The 22,411-nt window shown below is 46.7% G+C and overlaps 2 protein-coding genes across 3 annotated transcripts in view; one reads left to right on the forward strand and one right to left on the reverse strand.

The window, feature by feature from the left end:
* Nucleotides 1-22,411, reverse strand: part of LOC106645963 (elongation factor-like GTPase 1) — a 93,404-nt gene that overhangs the window by 29,334 nt on the left and 41,659 nt on the right. The gene's annotated exons all lie outside the window — the stretch shown is intronic.
* Nucleotides 18,034-22,411, forward strand: part of dsx-c73A (doublesex cognate 73A) — a 41,883-nt gene continuing 37,505 nt past the window's right edge. Inside the window, exon 1 of the mRNA XM_089598507.1 lies at nt 18,034-18,582. Coding sequence (XP_089454633.1) covers nt 18,034-18,582 — 549 coding nt within the window. The remainder of the gene's footprint in view (nt 18,583-22,411) is intronic.

The following is a 22,411-nucleotide window of genomic DNA, read 5'->3' on the forward strand; positions in this document are numbered from 1 at the left end:
GGTTGCGCTCTCGTGTACATAGCACGTATTATATGCTTGTACACAAAGTGCACGATGAAAAAGTTTAATAATTCAGAGAGAAAGAGCAAATAATAGTATATGGCACCCAATGGGGAGCGCGTGCGTCCGGTGCAGTGTATATCGGTATACATCGGTCGGGGCTTAGAAATTGAGCCGATAAAATCGACAGATGCATATTGCATACACCTGCACAACGGGCGAGAGAGTATATGTACATATAGCCCGTAACCGACTCACCAGATTACGGATGATGATGATGACGGCTGTGATTCCGCGCACGTTTGCGTCAAGGCGAGCGTGCAAAACTTACCCGTACAAGCGCACGAGAGTGCAGTAAACATATTTATTTAGATTTACGTGTGTTTATGTATATGTATACGGGGAATGGGAGAAAATGATTGAAAAGCGTCGGTTCCTTCGCATCGCGCATATACGTACATCAAGTATATTAATCCGCACGTGCTTGGGCGCTCGCGCTTCTTCCGCGGTTACCTGCACTATGTACAAGCAATACGGCATATACTTACAATTCAACCCCGTTTCGTTCCTGTTTCGCTTGCACGGAGAATTGAATGTTTTCTCCTTTTCTCTTTGCCCCACGTTGTATATACATATTAAACTCCCCCCCCCCATCCCCCATTTCTCTCTGTTCGCGTTTGATGTATGTGTGTACTTACTAGGATAATACACTATAATGCAGATTATGATGGACACAGCGTTTCCTCTGTTGCGGAGTTAATTTCCGAGATTACATTCCGTACGATGTGCGGGTATCGAGTCCAAGCGAGTGAAAAAGCCCGTGCTTTGAAAACTTCCGAACGCGCGCGCGTGTGAAAGCCGAGAGTCGCCGTTCCCTCTAATCGTCAACTTTTCGAAAATATCCGCTCGCGCAGAGCCACGTATACTTACAACGTGTACAATGGGCCGCGCGACGTAGGATTTCCGAGGTATCTCGCGACTTTCCTCGGGGTTCGGGTAGAGCTTCGATGTACGCGCGAAATTCGATAGCCGGTCGCGCCGAGTTCGTATATCGAATGGCACAGCGTGGCGCTTTGCAAAAAGCTCCCGGGAGAAAAAGGAACCTTTCGTATATATGTAAGCGCGCGCTGGCAATTTCCCGCTGAAGAATCGGAATTTCACGATGAGAAGGGACACGAGGGAACCCTTTCGACTTTACTGAAACGTAATTCCCTACTTTTTTTTCTCTCTTTCTTTCTTTCTTTCGTTCCCAACAAAAACTCGGGTGCTCACGGCGTTAAATTGATTAAGAGTATACTCGAACTTGGGAACGGAGAGTCTGGGGGGGGGGGGAAACGAATTCTCTCGGTTTTCCAGTCAGACATCCATCAACGGACGAGCCGAGCAAGTGTACGCCGGGTATATATGTACGCATCACCCGTGCAGTGAGCGAGAAAAGTGAAAAAATGATGTACGGGAGAGCACAAAAAGTTGCGCCACTTTGGAGGAATGAAAAGCTCGGGAGTACAAGAGACAAAGGGATCGAGTGAAACGGAGGAAGAATAGACAAGCCTGCCGTGAGCATAAACGGCATAAGTATCAGGGAGCGCATCTTTTCACGTCGCGGCGTTTCTCTCCTTGGAAAGTTAGTTTTGTACGTCTCCTCTCTCCCCTCTATACTTACACAGCTGGAAGGATGATGTGATGACCCAACGGACGCTCTGTACACACGTACCAATAAGTGTTATAGCTGGCCGTCATGCACACACAGACACACACATAACACCGGATAAGAATCGCTTATAACGTTTCGTTTTGCCTCGTCTCTCTCTTTCTCCGGCGCAAGGTATTATATGGCGTGGAAAATAGATATTAAGGCCACACACGCCGCGGCGTCAGCTACAGCAGCCGCACAAATCGCGTATACATATATATATATATATATATATATATTATATGCAACAACACCAATGGGTTATAGATACCGTGTACATAGTCGATGGGAGAAAGTCAATTGTCGGTGCGACAGTGTGTCGAGCGCACGGCTCTAATAGACTCTCCAAGCTGCCTTTCAATTTTTTTTTTTTTTTTTTTTTCACCTCATGTATACCCAATACAATACACCATATTACACTTTGGGTATAAATTTTACTCCGATGCTCGGAAAGTAAGAGGACTCCATCACCGTGTACATATATATATATATATGGCGCATGCAGGTATATATTTAAAGCCGCACTTGTCTCCCGGTCGGACAGACAGCCCGCGGCTTATTTGATTTTCCTGCGGATAGGGAAAGCCTTATTTTCAAGCTGGATATTTCCCTCAGCGGGCAAAAACCCGCGGTGCACATATTATAAGTATGCCCCTTCCGTAACGCGCGTGTCGATGCGCCATTTAACGTCAGTTATATACGGTTGCGCGTCTTTATTGCCGTGGATACCGTGATACGTCTGCATATATAATATACTATATGCACGCTTACAAGTGCCCGAGCCCCGTTGCGTGCATGTATACCTGTGTAGCCCATCTCCGCCGAGATTTATAAACTTTATTGGGGCCCAATAAAGACGTTGTTGCAATTTTCCACGGGGCGCATTTGTAAGAGTTATTCACGCGCGCCCTACCGGTATATATATATATATACCTGCGGAAAGATAAGCTGTTTTATCAGAGCGTGGGGGCCTTAACATCTTTATACGCGCTCGCTTCGCGCGATATATATGGGCTAACACAGCGTTGGTTCCTTCATTTTTTGCACACGATAATGCAACGTCTACATAATATATACACATTTATATTCCACGGCGTGCACACTTTCGCGCGCGTTATCATAATTTAAGATTAATCGCCGGTTTGATAGCCTGGGAATTCCCAAATGATTCGCCGTAACATTATTAAACGCTTGAAATGTTTATCAACCACCGCGAGAGAGGGGCACATATGAACCGCTGCGTGTGAAAAACGTTGTTATTTACACTTGAGGGAGGGAAGGGGGGGAGGAATAAATATATGTACAAACGTATCACACCATCTCTATATCGTTTCTCTCTCGCGTTACGTGCTGGGCTCGTGTCGATTAATCACTTTTAGCCTTTTATTTTTCATATAACTCGAGGCAACAAATATTCCATACTCCTCCATTGATATTAAAATTCAATGCTCGATAGGATATTGTACTCGTGTACGCGCCCAAGCTTTCACCGACTCGCGCGCGTGAGGATCCAACTTTGGCTCAGTGGGGGAGGGAGTGCATTGACGAAAATGCAAATTTCCATTGAAGCGCGATCGAGTTAGACTCCCACGCGCGAACCGCCGCGCGGTGGGTGTACGTTGTAACGTGTGGCGGTGAAAATAGTGCATATACATATATTATATCTTCCCGCGAAGAGAGAGAGCAGAGCAACTCCTTCGCGAGATTGTATACATATATACAAGTATACTCGCGGGGGGAGGAACAGCGAGTCGAAGCGAAAGAGAGAAAGGTGAAGGTTAACGGTACCACAGCGAGTCTTGTTAACTCTATATATGCATGTGATGTATGTATATGTATATGGCGCGGAGCAACAACGACGCCGAGGACACGTTCAAGGCGAGACGGTGTTCCTTGTCTATACGCTAAACACCCGAAGGAGCGGTACATATATACCGGCAGTGAATTAGAGACGAGAGCTTGCGCTACCACATACGCCTCTACTCGTGGGCTGACGCTGCTACTATACGTTCATATGGGTAAATTGGGGAAGCGCCAACCGTATAGCAAGTTGTACTTTGTGCTTTCGGTGTATAGTTTAATATTTCCATGTGGCGGCGCTCGTGGACAAAATGTTTAAGGGGGCGAAGAGTAAAACTTTTGCCAGAGCCTCAAAGTGCACCGTGACGAAAGAAGTAAAGTTGAACACTCAAGTAGCCGGGGTACTATCGGAGAAAAGATGGCACAGCAAATGGGGCGAAAATTCAATCGGCAAAAGTTGAAATTTACTCCACGGGCGAGTAGTAATACGCGATGCATTATCCCTCGTATAGTACGTCTACCTTATTATTATACACGCACGTGTATAAAGTTACTGCAGCCACTGCTGACGTGTGCATGAGTTTGCTCCTGATTCGCCGTAATAACTCTCGCGCCGATGGCTCCTCGTTCGTTGGTTGGATTTGCTCGAAAAGTATAAATATATAGACGCACACCGGGAGGTAAGGTACTCGTTACGCTTTACGAGCGAATCGTCGCGTGTAGTAGCCCCCGATGCGCGCATTAGTGCACACACACTCGATGATGGGTACCTATACACTGCGTCCTCCTGCATGCCCGCATTTAATAAATATCGAGGGCGCTTATTATATAAATATTACACCTCGCGCGGATGCGCAAAGCCGCGTCGAGCCTCTTGGCTGCAATGGATTACGTGAAGCTGTACTTATCTCGGTCGTGTCGAGAGAGAAAAAGGTACGATATTTCGAATCTACGGGTAGGTATGTGCGATGGATGAGATTTTTCAACTTTCGGTTTGTCGTCGTTCTCAGCTTGCGTTATCTCATCCGATGTGTGATTCAAGTACTCGGATTCTCGAGTAATGTCGAAATGACTGGAAATACATTAAATACAGCTAAAAATTACAAAACGAAAATTATTGACAAACGCCCCCACTTTGGATGGTTGAAAATATTAGTGTCGAAATAATCAATCGATCTGTTACCCTTTTCTGTACAGATAAGCTTGGTATATATCTCACGTTTGCCAATGAGTTGACTCCCTCGTGTAGTATCAGTTACACGTAACTGCGAGTTCATATGCGCAAGTATAAGAAAATTAATTTAAAGGCGAGACGCTACGTGTAACAATATTATACCCTCTCCACTTCCATTCATGTATTGGTAATCCCTACAGTAAAGTACAAAATATCAAGACCATATGATCATCCCGAGTAGGTACTGCATCGTTGTTTCGTGCTCGGTAAATCGTTATATTTTGTCCTTTGTCCATACGTACCTCATTGTTGCACCATAATTTGATTATATACGGCGTATGGATTGGCACCAAGTGGACGTATTATAGACAGTGACTCCGGTGTATACTCTCGTGTATACATAATATATGCACGGGTGACAATAACCCAAGTATGGTATAGGCTCTACATCGATGCTTTGATACAACGTCAACGATCGAGCGTGTGGATGTCGGGGTCACGGAGCATTGTCAATTGATTTAATGTATACACCCGGTATAACTCGATCGTTCCAATGGCCGAATATGCGCGTTCGAGCCGAAGAGCCAGAAATTCGATGATAAAGAGCCCGAGATGTGTACGATCTGGGGTAAAATGGGAAAAATAAAATTAATCTCAATTCCCACGATTGTCGGCTATTGGATATGACCTTTCAAGGGTATGAAAAAATACAGGTAATATGAATTTTATGAGATAGGTATATACAGCGAATGACGCTTACATCGGTTACAGCTAATCCTATCGACCGATAGGCTGGTCACTTTTGCAGCGCACGAGCGAGAAATTCCAAAGTCGTTTCTAACGAGGAAAAGCCACACGCGACACGATTCCCCGAGACCTTTTTTTTTTTTCTCTTTTCTTTTTCTCTATATTTCCATTAAACTTTTTTCTTATCGTCCTCCACAATTTCCAATTTGCGCGAAAACCGCAAATCTCCCCGGGTAAAAAGAATCCGTGCGTTAACGAGGCGCCCTCCACTCGATGTATCGACCAGACCTCAGTTTCCAATACTGCACGCGCCGCACGGCTTATACATATACATATATACACCCATTATAATGTATACAGGCCGTGTCTGCCGCAGGTCTACCGGCGGCATTGTGTCTCGTATATAGTTGCGCTCACGCGTACACACCGTCCCGGCGATTAGGCAAACCTATATATATACATACACACACGGAGATCTTTATTATTATTATTATTATTATTATATACCTATACATTATACACGATAGTCACTACATAAATATATATATAATGCGTACACAGCTTCTCGATCTATTAAGCTGGCAATCTCGGCCATCATCTGCCGATGCGAGCATGTAATGCTGTGCGAGTTGAGCTTATATATATATATTATATATATAGACAACAGAGCCCGGGCACGACGATAGATCAAAAGCCTAGGTATGTATTTGTACACGGGCTGTGGGTAATGGTGGAGCGCAGTAATTCAAAAGTCGCGCGGTGGACGAGTCGCCCCGTCGGTGTAGCGTATCTATATTAAAATCTAAATTCGCCGCGGCTCATAGATATTCAGCCGAGCGGGGCCGTGATACATCGCGGAGAGCGCGCCTCTTTCCGTTTGTGCGGTGTTTATTTATCGCGGCCCCCTTTCTTTCCCCCTACCTTTTTTTTTTTTTTTTTTTTTTTTCACAAACACGCGCACAGGTACCCCCATCTCTGTACATTAGGCCGTATACCGAGTATAGAATTAAAAATCGCAGGGGCGGTCGCGAGCTCCGGGAGATGCCCGCACAATATATGTTACACGAAAATAACGCGATAAGTGTCGAAAAATCAATGAGCTCCTTTCTTTATAATTGTCATCTCTCTCTCTCTCTCTCTCTATCTGATTTATTACACCCCGGTTTCTTATCCGTGCCGGTCTATTAATGGCCCGTTTTTATCGCCCGAGCGCGTAACATCTTCATTTTTGCGGCGAGTGATAAGAACCGAGAGATAAATACTACCTACATATGTACGTCCGCTCAATTATGCAAATCGTGGTGGAAAGAAAAAAAAAGTGCCAGATGGCATCTAGAGGGCTAATCGGCTCTTGTGACAAACAAAACCCTTGGATGGCAATCTCGTACTCGGCACGAGGAGGCCGCGGATTAGAAATGGTAATTGGGGGGTGGGGGGAGAAATCTTGATTGCGCGCGCGCGTATTGGCGCATCGTGGAAAATATCGGGGTTGGGAGCGACGGTGATATGGTATTATTATTACAAAGTCGGGTCGAGCGAGAGGGGCTTTTGTAGCGAGTATACACACAAGATCCACTATCTGCCGTGCCCGGGACGTTTTAATTAAGAGGGGAGAAAAATTAAATCACGGGCCGCGTTGGGGCTTTTCCGACCCACGGCTGATGAAGAATCGTGGATTTCGCGGTAAAAAAAAAAATAAAAAAAAATAAAAGGTGCACCATCAGGGGGTGGGGGGAGGCTGGAAAAGGGCGCCATTTACCGCGGGAAGCACGAGTAGGACGTATAATGGAAAATACCTGGAGCCTACTTAGTTTGCCCTGCACATGCATCTGAACCGATGTGTACTCTCTCTCTCTCTCTACGTGAAGAGAAAAGTACGCGGGAGCTATGCATTACATATCGATCGCCCGCGAGGAGTCAGCAGAGGAGGAAAGGATTCACTTCCGGAGTACACTTCTCTGTGTGTATGGGTGTGTGTATACCTGTAGTACGCGAGTTCCCTCTCGCGCGACTACGCCTGAGAAAATAGCAGCAGCGAGGCCCTTAATTAACACCGAGGGAGGAGAGCTATACACATACACACACGCGAGAGAGAGATTGAAAGCTCGGAATCGACGTGTATCTGCGCCCCGGGATCTCCGGTCGTTTGTGTGTTCCGCGGCACCCAACAACTTTGCGACTCGGAACACCGAGCAAGTCGCAACCACACGCATGCACATATACATATTATAAGCTGAGCGTGAATTTTCGTCCAAAGCATACTAAGCCGAACAGGCGAGGGTTGACTTAGATGGTATAGATGATACGCCTATACCCGAGAGCGCGCCAGGCCATAACAGGAAATTAATTAGTCCTTTTCCTCGTAGTACACGGCGATGCGGCTCGAATGAGCTCGAGTTGGATTATTTACTATCAAATTAAGGGCTTTTCGGGGATTATACAGCATGTTTGTATACCCACTGGCTTCTAATTAATCTACACGTAATGTACAACAAACTCAATAACAGGCGTATAGAAAACAAAGGATGCCATTCTCGATTTTCAACGAATACTTTAGTAAAAAAAAAAAAAAAAAAAAGAAAAACCCATCTGGAGTAGCGGGAGCGCTCGTGCGCGCAAAATGGGTGTATATATACCCATGGAAACGAAAAAGGTCCCGCGAGCAGTAAAAATTCCGTAAGTTATTTATCATGCACGAGTGGATCCCCGCGCGGCGCTTGTTAATACGGAGCTCATGGGAAGTGGCCGATGGATGGGAATCGGAGCGATTTCATGCCCCGACAGGTACATTTTTAACTTCTGGTGGGGCGAGGCGAGCATATAATATACAGCTGGATTCCGTCTTTCCCGGGGAAAAGAGAGCAAAAAGACCGGCAAATGGCTCCGGGGGTGACAGGAGTTATCGATCGCAGCCGCTCGCGATGCCCAAGTGAACAAAAGAGCAAATGGAGGGTGCAGGTGGATGATATGCATAACCATCCCCGGCTCGAGCAACGTCAGTTTGCCATAATACATACCCACCAAGTATTTGGAGCAGAGACGCGCGTGCTAGTAGGTAAGTATATAATAATAATAATATTAATAACGTTACGCACGCGTATAGGAAGAACGAGCGTCGATGACTCGCAAGAGGCACGCCGTGCGCCACTAACGCAGTTTCACCCAAGAAATTGATTGTAACAACGCACCGAGCTGCTTTGGGTACATACAGTTTTCTTGGCTGTACCCACCACTACCTATCATTATATTCCTTTCTTCCTTATATTCTTTGTGCGCGGACAAACGCTCTTTATGCTTCTCCTGTTATATACGTATATATAGGTGTACGGGTACTCGAGTAGCGCGCACCGTTGCGGCGTAATGTACACTGCGCCGGGCTCGATAGAGTTGTTGAGAAATTCCTGCAGGCTGGTTGTGTGTACGCGTTTACGTTACGGGTTTATCATCATCGTTTTGTGTTGTCTATATACATATATAGTACACATTATGCGGTGGACCGTGTATTTATTCACTCGGTATTTAGTCCACCGGCGCTTGGGTTACAGCAAAAATGACCAAGGACGAAACGAGAGCTCCGATGTACCCATCCGATAATTAATTAACGCAGCCGCGCCATTATCGCTAATGAGCTGCTGACCAATTGCTTATTAATACGCGTAACAACGGCGTCGATTCCCCACCCCCTTCCGAAGCTATTAGCCGTTTAGCCGGGATACTTATCTCTCGGAGTCTTTGCACCAACCATCGGACGATTTTTAATACGAGAAAGAACTTTTATCCTGGCTCCCTCTTGCCCCCGCGCTGATGCCGGCAATTTGCTTTGGTGCTAATACTTACCCGTGTGCTGTGAATTACCGGAGCGCCTTGTTCTCTTTTCCGATCGTCGAATTATAAAAGAATTAAGAAGGAAAAAAACAGTAGGAGATGATTGAAATCCGCGTGTGTTCGGTTGAGTGTATAGCCTCTTTTTTTACAGCTCCATCATCGGCGAAGCTCGACCGCAGCTGTGTTATTTCGCTAGGTTTGGAATTATGAAAATACAGCCTTACACCATCGCTACTGCCATACTTATAGACGTGATAGGTTATTGCGCGAAGGAAAAAAAAAAAAAAAATTCCAATTTGTCACTTCCGTTCGAAATGGTTTTTATCGAGTGTTGTAATGTACGAGAGCTGCGGAATTTCGATGAACCGACATCTCCCCTTTTCTTTGGCGTACATGTATAAACAAAACAAAAATTAAATCTCGAAGCTGGGGATAATTATGACATGGAACAAAGCACGAGTAAAATGTTAAGTCTCTTTCTCTCTGCGGGGCAAAAAAACTTTCGATCCTAATCGCGATGGCAGAAGAAGGAGAATTCCAGAGCACAATACGATTATTGGCGAGGCGATCGTTGCAAAACTACAACTACACGAGTAGAAGAAGAAGATGAGGAAATATGGGTGACTAGATTGGCGGAAAAAACCACTGAGCTTTTGCGTTGTTTTTCACCGCGCGGCAAAAAAATCCTAATTGCGATAACTACACGGGAAGTAGCTTATTTTTTTGATGATTTCCTCAGATATACGTATATTTTTATCGAATGGCCAAACACTTTCTTTGCTTTGAAAAGTTTTGAGGTCACATCATGTCTTTTGAAAGAAAAGGAAACAATCACGGCTGGATGGCTCTGGTATAAAAAAAACAAAGCTATACCTGAATTTAAAATTCAATGACATTTTCACCTTTTAGAAATGATCACACGATACAACACACGTAGGTAGATTCGTATCAAAGTCATATACTTTCTCCGACTACGTACCTCACGTGTACATAGGGATGTCCAAGATCGGTTTTTGCTCCCGTCGAGCGGTCGTGCCTTAAAAAATGAGGAGGATGAAAAAGATCGGCTGATAAACAGCGTTGGTCGCCCGTGGGTATATACCTGTACACATATATACGCTGTGCCCCCATAATACCCATGGAAAAATGGTGAACCGGGCCACGGAACAATGTTTCCGTTAGCAGCGTGGAAAACACACTTGTAACCATCGCCGCGAACAGCTATACAAAAGTATTTATCTAAGGTTACACGTATAGGCCTTTGCTCTCGCGAGAAGAATACAACCTTCCCGATCGTATATAATTATCCATCGAAGCGACATTTATGACCGGCTGATGATGATGATGATACACTTATATATATACATAGAGAGAGAGAGAGATTGGCTGGGCTCGTAAAAGCAAGGGCCCCTGGTTGCACGAGGCATTAATTTCGCTCGGCGCTACAGTCACACGCTTCCTCCTCTGCAATTTTTACGCGGAGCAGCAGCGACAGCGGGAGCAAAAAGCTTTAATGCTCCCAAAGAAAGCCGCGAAGAAGAAGAGTAAAAGTAAGCAACCATCACCAGCCCACCGAGCGATATCTATACATATAGGCACACCTATATATATACATATACCCATACCCTGCAAGTGCCTATACGTATATAGTATGTATACTCGTATAGGTTAATGGTGCATAGGTAGTGGGTGCAAAAGCTGCACTTGCACTCTGCCTACGCGGAAACGAGGCTCTCAATCTTTCTCTCTTCCTTCCTCTTTGTGATGTTCACCACCTAAATGATGTATACATGCACGTAGCTTCGATCTCATTGTTTCAAGAACACACCTATATATCTACACCCACTTGCAGCTGCCTTGCACTCTAATTCAAACTCACCCACCCCCCCTCCTGCCCCTCTCTACAGGAGTATAAACCTACAGCTCCGTGTAACCACATCTACTTACGATTTCAATTTCCTGCACGGCAGTAAGTACTTACTTACACTATATTGTGCACAAGGAGGTGTATATTATATACACATTGTGCACACCTATTGTATATAAATATGTATTATAGCCAGATGGAATTTCAGAAGAGCAAGTTTTTGCTTTCGACCTCGTTATAACTTGCTACCTTATTCTACTAGGCGTACACATCATATATATATACATAAGCATCCTTGGATTATTCATCGAAGCGTGCACGTATAACAGCCGATGAGTTTTTTTAAATTTATTTTCAATTTGTTCATCTCCAACCCGGGAGGAGGAATGGGCATCATCGAGTCATACCGCAACGCGGATAACAATTAGCCCGGCAAGTGCTAACAAGCTCATCTGGCGCGAGGAGGGCGAGGCTGTATCAGCGACGCCACGATCCTCCGATACGATATGAGCGACAACTTACAGCCAAGCTCGCGTATCTTACTGTAGGTACATATACATATACGTGCAGTGTGAAGCTCGCGTTGGGATAAGAAAAAAAAAAAATGAGCAAAGGGAAATATTATATATATATACGTGTATGTATACTGGGAAGCCAAGGGGGTTACGAGAGGGTGCTTGGGCCCGTGCTCGTTAGCCCGGTCGGGTAATTAGCCGGCGTTACATTTTATACATACATATACGTATTTGCCTCTTCCTCCTACCACCCCCCCTCCCCTCCCCCCGCGTACAATCGCTGTGCTTCCTGCGCCGCGCAACACAGGTATACGTGGTATACGTACATTCCTACGGCGAGGAGTATAGAGAAGCGGCATAGCGGGGCCCGATTGGCGGAGATGCCGACTAGGAATCCCCGGCCGCGCTCGATCCCTGGTTGGCTCGTAAGTGGGACTAGCGGGGACTCATAGGCAGGAGCCCTCCTACGAGAGCTCGCAGTCCGAGTCGAAGCCTCACCGCGGCAGAGCACCTCGCGCTCTCTTATACCATCTCTCCGTCTTGTCGGTCGAATTTGCTGCCACTGCCGCGTCCAGACCACACCGGAGCTTTACCTCTCCCCCATCCCCCCACCCCCTACTGGTGCAAGCTCGATCGGACACCCCCCTTCCCCCTCTCTCGCCTCCGCGTGCCGATTGTCGCGTTTGTACCCCTTCGGCGCCCAAGGACTCGCTGCCCACCCCGAGGACATCCGGTGTTTATGCAGGTACGTTCAATTACTATATACAGCACGTATACACGCTCACCAAAGCTCATCTCGTAACTTACGAGTGTATTTACATACATGTACATGTGTACCCGGTATACGCGCTCCGATTGAGCTTCGTGTCTCTCTCCCTCCCGATCGATGCGAGTACAACATTGCGCGTGAAAAATCACCGGGCAGTCGGCGCGCGACGCGTGTAAATTGTATATCATCGAGTGCACCGGCTAATTGCACGGGGTTGGCGTTCTCGGAAGTCCCGCGTGTTTCCTTCCTTTTTTTTTTTTTTTCCTTTGTATTACCTTCCGGTGGGACTCGCTCATCGCCACGACCGCGAGCACAATCATGCAACGGCGGTGCTTCGTGGTCCCGGTAATCATTGTAATATAACATAAGGGGCGTCATCGGGTCTCACACGTTTGTTTTGCGCTACACCTCCCCTCGTTTCAGCGAGAGAAATCGACAATTGCCGAGGTGTTTTATCCCAATTTCCAAAGCATTTTTCTTTCTTTCTTTCTTTCTTTCCCCCCCCCTTCCCTAACAGTCTAGTTAAATTAAAGAAACTGCGTACCGCCAATTACGCGATGGTGGATGTACATTGTACACCGCGAGGATCATCTCAAACGACACGCGTTCGAAGTGTATACAATTTATATTGTATATGCGCGGCCCAAGTGTATATAAATATGTGTTTTACAGCGGTTCTGACCATTTCGCCCGCTCTTGTGCTAATAAAACTGAACGACGTATAATGGAAAAAAAAAAAAATGTGTACTATGTCACTGCAGATTCATATACGAGATAAATCCTGGGACGGATCGTTTCACAAAAAATCGTGTGGTCAATCGGTTCGTGACAAATCGATCGTTCGGATGGTTCATCGGACGCATATTTACCATGTATAATTATATACAAATGCGTAGAAAAAAAATTTTAATGGCGCGCTTAAATCGTCCGCGTATGACCCATTACATACACACATGTCGCTCGCGGCAACAGAGATTGCTCTGCACTTGCTTCGAATGTAACATATACCTACGCACCTACTTAAACCAAAGCGCAACATCGTAAACCGGCCGGCTTGAAAAACACGTTTTGTACATAATATATATACCTGCATTATAAGCGAGAGCATCACACACTTGTATATTATATGAGTATACGTGTCATATCGGCGGTGTGCAAGCTGCAGTCCCTTTATAAGGCCGTTGGCTGAATCGGCCTTCCGGAAGACGCACGCGTTAATGCATCAGCAGGGAGGAGGCGCTGTATACCTATATAATACATTGGTTGACACGTTCGGTCGTACCATCATCAACATTATTATAATCATGATAATGTACATGATGTTGGACGCAGTCGTGCGCACATCAGACCGGCCGAGCCGATCCTCGGTGCCCATTATCGCTCAGCTGCGCGCGCATCGATCTACGCCCGATAAAGCGATTACGCCGCCGCTCATGCACATCCACAACACACAGATACATCGAGAGATATCGCTAGTCACGAGTACATATACATGTATATTTATTGTATCTATACTTGTACTGCAATAAAATATAAGTGTATGTAGTATACGGGAAGTGGGGGCCCGCGAGAAAAATAGATCACCCCGTGTGTGATTCACGCGCGTGTTACTGCGTCGAGGGAAGTAGCCATACGGGCGCGCGGTAGCTTGGACGAGATGCTGATATAAGTAAGTGTATGTATATTTTATGTACGTGTAATAAATTTAGCGCGCGGTTGGCTCGCGGGTCGTTTAGCGGAGGACACCCCGGTGCTTTATCGTTATACGACTCTCCTCCTCATGTGCTGCAGATCTCGACGGTCAATAACATTAATCACGGCAAGGGCCTCGTCACGCGCGCCCCGCTCGTGCTAATAGAGCGTAAAATATATATGTATTTTTTTTCCCATACACCACCCGCTGGGATAGCGCTCGTTGGCGCTTCAACGATGGACTCGGAGGGAAGGAGCCGATCGGCAACTCTATAACGTGTGCTTTCGTATACGCAGTGTATAAGTATATGCGATATGATTTTGTTCTTTTTATCTTGTATAAATCGCGCGAAGCGAAATGACATACGCGTAAACGAGAAAAAAAAAAAAAAAAAAGAAAGGAGAGCTGAAAAATCCCAATTTTTCCGACAAAGTGAAATCCGAGACGCAGGTATTTTATTAAATTAAACGACCGCGACCTGCTTTAAATATATATACATGCATACACGTAACAGAGCTAATCTCCTATTTGGTCCGTTTTTAATATTCAACCGGATTACAAGTTTTATCGGGATTGGATAAAAAATTATTTAGTCCAACAACCGTACAATCTCTTATTCCGTGTATGATTATTATACCCGGTTTAAAGTGGCAATTAAATGCGATGTAATACGTGCCACTCGCGGGCAATGTCAAATTCTTTTATTTCCAGTGACGATAGTATACAAGCAACGAGGGGGAGAAAATATGTGTATATGAATTCACGTAACAACGCCCAAGTGGAGCGATCGAGTTTTATTTCTCGCGCCTGACAAAAAACGACCGAGGAGCGAGAGATAAAGAGAGGAAAAAATCGATAGCCGCGATGATGCAAAATAGAGAAGAGTACGTATATATAACATGTAATATACGCGGACAGCGAAATAAGTAGGTGCAAAAATAGATAGAATTCAATCAGGTGCGAGGAGTGCACGTAACTATTACTCGAGGGGGAGGAGGAGGGAAAAAAAAGGGGGAAAGCGTCGAGAGATGAAAGAAAAAAAGTTATACATCCTGTATATACGTGTATAAGTACTCGAATAAAAGAGGAACAAGAAGGTCGGAGAGCGGGAAGGGGCATGAGACGGCAAATGACACGTGCGGCTTGCCGGGGACACAAGAGCGCGCATCGGAAGAAGATGAAAAGTGGGAGGAGGAGGAGGAGGAGAGAGTCGGCGAGTCACGTGCAGCAGAGACTCGGCGGTCGTTATCGCGCGAGAATTTTCCTCCTCCTACTCCGTACATATAACGCTCTGCATCCACTTTATACATGTGTATGTGTATGTACATGCACTAAAGTATGTGCTCGAATTTCCCGCAGCACCGGCTAAAGTGCCGGCTAGAGTGTAAGGAAGGTACAAACACACACACACACACACACACACACACATAGGAGGAGAAAGAGAGTCGGCCGCTTGGTGCTCTCCTTGGGGATAAAAATCCAAGAGTTACCGTTAAGGAAGCTCCCTCCCTCCGTGTATGTATGTATATATGCACCACCACACCTACGATTCCCGATAGTGCATCGATGCACGTATACATGTATACATGAATAAAAAAGAGCACACGAGTGCGGCGACGGTGCTGCACGTATAGTTCCGCGAGCGGGGGGTCCAGAAGCAATTAATTCGCGACTCCTATACACCCCCGTGCCTTTACTCATTTCGTTATTTCCCTCTTTGCTCTTGCATACATACATACCTACGTATAAAGGCGCCAAATTCCGGATGCTCGTGCGATATGGCTTCTTCTACCCACCCCCGCCACATATAATCCCAGCGTTTCCGGAGAACCAGCAAAATTTATTCTCGCCCGTATGAAAATGTTCTTCGTGGTTATCGCGATGACCCAAATATCCGGACAAATTCCTCGGGAGCATAGGTATGTATACATGTATCTCCGGGACAGTGACGCGCCGTGGAATCCCGACGCGGCCCACCTCGGACGGGCTTGTTTTCCGCGCGGCGCGGGTCTCTCGGGTTACTCGATTACAAGCTCACAGCACGAAGAGATAAGCCGGCACGCAGCATCGGAAAGCGTAGAGGGAAGTAAAGTTCCAGAGAGGAGGAGGAGGGGGGAGGGGAAGGGGGGAGGAGACAAATAATGTGCTGCTCGCAGAAAGTGCGAGTGGAGCGCGTGTATAGCATTACACCGCGCGAAGAGGGAGCTCGGCGACGGAGCCCCATTTGTTTCCGGACTCTCCGCGTTGTCTATTCCCATAGCTTATACATGTATACACACATATATGTGCACGCCTGTGGGCTATTTTCTCGTCAATGTGTATATATATGTACGCCGTTGTACGGCTGGTTCTTCGCAGGTACACATGTATACGCTTGGCTCGGGGGGCCTTTTTTTTTTTTTTTGCCACGGGGGCTCTTCCTTTCCTCACTTGCCTCTCACCGATCAATCTCATTTATCGCGCGACTTATGAGCTTACAGCATATACGCAAGGTATATACAGTATACGATACACTTTATTGCATCCACCGGTGCAATTACCCGATGCATATAAATCTCGTTCAAATGCTCGTTCCCCCGCTTAATTAGCGCGCACAATGAGAAATCGCAATTATCATTTTTGCACGCCCGGCCCGATGTGAAAAATGATGTGTCCGTGTACAGGTTCAGGGCCGTGATGTTAAAAGTTATCGTCATTGTCGCGTTACCAGCTTTTTAATCGTCATTATATAATATAGGTACCGCGTAGGTGTGCTTTTTTCGATTAATTATCCAAGCTCTTTCGTTTGTCTCTCTTGCACCGCATGGCATCTCGATCCGAGGGGATTATCGATCGACAGTTTGCAAGTAATGGACAAAAAAAAAAAAAAAAAACTTTTGTTCGAGTTACACCACGGGTGTGAAAAGGTACTCGGGGGTCGAGAGAAAAAGCTCGTGAAGCCCAAGATGCAGCGCACACCTACACACACACACACTTGGTTAATAGTCGGACAGCGCGAAACGAATGAGCGACGACATCAGGCGTGACCGCACTCCGTACTGCTGGCGTGCATATATACGCAGTATATAGTAAATCACTTGTCTTTTTGTCGTCGTCATTCGACAAGCGCGATGAATCACTCGATCGGAAATTAATCGTGTTTTTACGGCCCGGAATGCGATTGCTCGGAAAAACGGCGTCATCCCACCCCCTATTTTCTTGTAATACGTGTAGCGGGTACCACGCGGGTGCAGGTAAACGCGTATTAGATTAGAGATCGGGATGTCGAGGAGCAGCGGCAGTTAGGAAGAGTTAAAAATACGTATAGTGGTACACGGGAGAGAGAAGAAAAAAAAAAAAAAAAAAAAAAAAAAGGCATAGGAGCGTGCAGCACCCGCACGGTTGATGTATATACATATATAGTTTTATTCGCATTGCCGGCGGTGGTAACGCGCTCTCCCGAGGAAATTGGAACAGCATCAAGAGCATCGTGACCGTGGGCTGGTCTCTCACAGATGCACATATACATACAAGAGAGAGCAAGTGGCGCATGCAGTCTCTCTACACGAGATGGGTGCAGGGGGGGGGGGAAGGAAGAAAGAAAAAAAAAGTGGAGGCGCAACGAGAACGCGAGCGTGTGACGTAACGCTTTGGCGAACGGCGGTTTGCATGCCAGCGGGAATATATAGCACATATACGTGTACCGGGCGAGAGGTGAAACGAAACGGTACCTCGGCCATATAAACGCTCTCCCGCGCGTGTGTCGCCCGCGCCTTTGTACATGCACGGCACACAACATATAAACACATACTATTAAAATATTTGAGCTATTTATCTGTATATTATAATGTGCTTGCAAGCTCGCGATTCTAACGTGGCTAGATTTTGGTTGCAGAGAGCGGCGCCGGAGGAAGAAGAAGAAGAAGACGAGGTGGGACGCGTCGACCCCGAGATCAAGCCGTGAACCGGCCATGTCTACGCTCTCGAGCCCCCCGGTGCTGCTGCTGCTGCTGCTGCTGCTCGGTTGTTCCTCGGCGGCGCTGGCCCCGAGCCCCGTAGGTGGTGGCAAAGCCCCCATACAGGCACCCGCCACCCAACAACAGAAAAAGACCAGCTCGGCCCCGACTGTGCCTTCGCCGACCACTGCCACGACCTCCTCCGCCCCGGGCATCACCGGCAGCAGCGGCGCCACCCAAGGCCTCCTCGCCTCGACGACCCTATCGGCTTCCTCGACGGCTGCCACGGCTGCCCTCGGCAGTAGCGTGACACCCTCGAGCGCGTCCTCGTCCACCGTGCAGGGACTGACCTCGCGCAACGGGGTATCCATTGAGGCGCGGGTCAAGAGCACGACGAGCAGCGGCTACAGCACGGCGTCGACGACGAAGCGCGCGAGCGGCTCGACGCCCAGCAGTAGGGAGCCCGTGGCCAGCTCCACGCCGTCCTCCAAGGAGACACGCGAGTCGCCCGGGAAAATCAGGCCCCAGATCAAGCTCACCACCAACTACACCAGCGCCAGCGAGGTTAGTGCATCCGTCACACCAAACACCGCACATTCTCTCATCTTTATTTACACCCGTCAGCTCGCATATACAAATTATGTACGTTTATTCATTTGTACCCACACCGCGACGACTCATCTCGTTTGTTTCGGCTTCGGGTGTGTATAGTATAGGTACATATTTACCACACCGCAAGCCACTCGAGCTCGCGTTTCGCGAAACAAGGTATAATTCATTCCCTCTCGCGGGTCGCTATATGTATACAATATTACCTCGTGCACATAAAAACACCTGGGCCATAACAATAAGTATATATACTTCGTTATCCCCGTATTATAACATCATCGCGGGAGCTGGAATAAAACGCAATGACTTCCGACGTATAGGCGCATAATATCTTATACCTCCTCCTGTATCGTCCTTTCCCCGGCAAAGACGAGTGATACGAGTAATATACATTACGATGATTGTGTATATATGGACAGAGATATCGCTTGGTCTGCTGCACCACGGCTATCTCGTAATTGCGCGCCGATGTGTCCGTCGCGTCCTCGTGCATGTATACCTATACATCCGAGGCTCCAACGGTACTGCTTCTGGGGGAATGACTTGGAAATTCTATGTATATAATGTGCGAGGGTAACGGGGGGGTATGGTGTGAAAAATCACCGGAACGCCACGAGAGAGCTGCGCGTACGGGTTGGCTCTCGCCTGATTTGCAAATTCGATTATTCGTGGATGGGTGTGCTCGGCCGGTGTAGTGGTGCGTCCAATAGGGTCCTCCCTTCACCTCCTCCTCGCTAATCCCTGAGAGCTTCTCGGCGCGCGACGCTTATGCAAATTTCAATTAATAATGCATTAGCGCGCGAGGAGAGAACGAGGACTCACCGGAGAGGAGGAATGACGCTCTCGACGCCAACAGCACCGCTGATGCTTATGAGTACGTGGTGTCGTCGTTGGTGGTACGACCAAGGGGATAAATGCGCGTGTGGACATGTACGCGATCGACTATCGGTACCTTTTTTTTTTTTTTTTTTTTTTTTTTTTCTCTCCTCGAGCTTTCAACAGAGCAAAAAAAAGTGTATATTATATTATATCCTTCGATCGTCTATTTTTTTTCTTCGTTTTTTATTTGATATCATCCTTGGGGTTGACGTTTTACATGAGTGTGTATACCCATCCGTGGTTGGAATATCCGCATTTTTCTCTTGGAAATCAGTTTGACGTTCGATATGGAAGAAAAATGATTGAAAATCGGGTGCCTTACCCAACGTAGAGAGAGAGAGAGAGAGCCAGGCTTTCAAGCAAAATTCTTAATGCAAAAGTTTGAAAATTGAAAAAAAAAAATAAAGTAAAATACACTTTTGTCGTGACCCACTACAAATATGCCAGAAACCAGATGAAAAACCCTTTTTCCACCCACGTACCACAAAGAGAAAGAGATTGACGTTCCATATCCCAAAGTCCCACGGGTGGGAGGAAAAAAAAAGAAAAAAAGAATCTGTTTGTACATATTCGTATGGATAGTGCAACGCTTCAACGTCGTGACGTCGAACTCTGCCTACTTATGCACACAGAGAAGAAGGGGTGGTTTGGGGGGGGGGCGAGAGTAGCAAAGCGCGCGTTCATCGAAACAAAATGACTGCGGAAGGCGAAGCATCGGATTGCAGCCCGATATATATATAGGAGATACGGGAGGGAACGGCGCGAAGAGCCGGGGAAATCCAAGCCACCCCGGGCCGCGATATAATATACGTTGGGATGAGCACGCGACCACTTGTAGCTCGTTGGACGTATACGTACGGAGATAGCGCGACGGGCTAAAGAGTATACGGAGACACGACAACAGCTTGTGTGGTAGGAGGGAACGAGACGGACCGAAAGGGGGATGTATAGGTACGACGGCGACGCGACGACAACCTCGACGACGAAGGGAGAATTTACGTATCGGGCTCGCATCGCGTGAGGCATGTACGTAAACCCATATAATCTGTACGCGCGTTAGTATAGGGGAGGAATATAAGAGGGACCAAAATAATGGGATTGCATCCCGGCCGGGAAGGCAGAGAAGCTTCTTGCTGCTGCTGCTACAGGGGATGGGATATAGATATGCGCCAATCTGGCGACTCTTTGCAGCATCAGCAGCACAGCCTGCGGGCCTCCTCCTGCTATTTGTTCCCACTGCACAGTGGTAGGTATAGGTATGATATACCTGTACCGCGCTCCTCTTTTGCTTGCAAAAACTTTCTTCTTGTTCCTCTTCTTCCTCCTCCACCTCCTCTAACCGAGATGCCGTGTACCTACTTCGTCAGGGAGAAACCCATGTAGGATCCGCATCACAGGTCGTGCGGTGATGGCTAGCTCCCATTATTCCACACGCGTGCCCGTACATCCACACACGTTTTCTATTATAACCCGGCCTCTGTACGTATAGGACATGTACATATTATACATACGTTGCCCGATTCGAAGTAAAACGATCGAATTTGTTTCGTTGGTGGATTACGAGGGATACAATATAGAATCCGCAGAAAATAATATATATACACAGATGATGCACACCACGATCTTACACGGTGGCAAAATCCATTTACCAGCTCTCATATAATAGAGCACGTCGCCGAGACATATATACGCAATACAAGTGTATAGCATCGTCATTGGAATAAATAAATATATATATATATATGACTTTATCGATGCGTCCTAGATACATGTATATGTATACCTACTTTCCTCAATCGTGTTTATAATATATATATATATATATATATATATATATATATATATATATATATATATATATATCATATAATATATATGTAGGTGGAGTATTTATTATACGTAAGTAAGAGGCGAGCAATAAACGGGACGGGGGGAGGGGGTGGACGAGATGAAAAATAAATATGAAAATAATTACCCCGGTTGCATGTGTATATGGCACAAGATGATGATGATGATGAGTACATGTATGTTTGAGCCCATTTACACGGCTCGCGCTCGTTAAACTTTTGTATTTGTTTTCGCCGCGGCTCTCGCGCGGAGCGTGAAAATATCGATCCACCTCGGAATGGACGGAAAAGAATGAAAATTGCCGCTTGTACCCATGTGGGTTCCCTCTCTCTCACGTTCCTGTTGGAATAACTCGAAAACGTATATACATACATATATTTTTTTTAAGCGCGGGAAAACGAAATTGTAGCGCAACACCGTCGTAAATCTCATTTCTTTTTCCTTTTCGCTGAAACCCGTCTCGACAGCTGTTTCTTAATTCAGTGCTGAAACGGCGCGGCCATCCGAGTCGGATGGGGCGAAACTGGAACGCGAGCGCAAGTGTATTAGGTATACCGTAAAATGCCCATAACATGTACATACAGTGGACCGACTGCACATTATAACATATACATCCTGAGCAGAGGTGCGGAGGAGGTAGTAGTGAGCAGTGCACACATGTGAGAGAAATGAAAAAGAGCGGGGGGGGGGTGAAAAATGGCAAACGGGTCGAGAGCATCATAGCCTTTTACTTTGCCCTCGAATCGCGGGGAGCCTCCGAGTGCAAAGGGAAAAAGAGCGCATGGAGATGCACGATGTGTGTGGTTGTACACACGAGAGGAACCGAGCGGAGTGGAAACTTCTGCCGCGGACAGCTGTCACGTGTATACACCGTTTGTACATCATTGGGTGGAAATACCTATATGTACAATATGCCCATAAATGTTATACAAGAAAATTCTGTGAACTTGTATCGGTTGACGCTTCCAGGCTTTCTACAGCCCCCCCGGCGGTGTATCACACTTTCAGGAGCGAGGGAGAGCGATGGAGGGGTGGCGGGAGCGCCACGTGCTTCCCA

The sequence above is a fragment of the Copidosoma floridanum genome, unplaced genomic scaffold (assembly GCF_036245765.1).
Source record: "Copidosoma floridanum isolate Cflo_tuat_1 unplaced genomic scaffold, Cflo_Japanese_pri ptg000001l, whole genome shotgun sequence".
NCBI classification, from domain to species: domain Eukaryota; kingdom Metazoa; phylum Arthropoda; class Insecta; order Hymenoptera; family Encyrtidae; genus Copidosoma; species Copidosoma floridanum.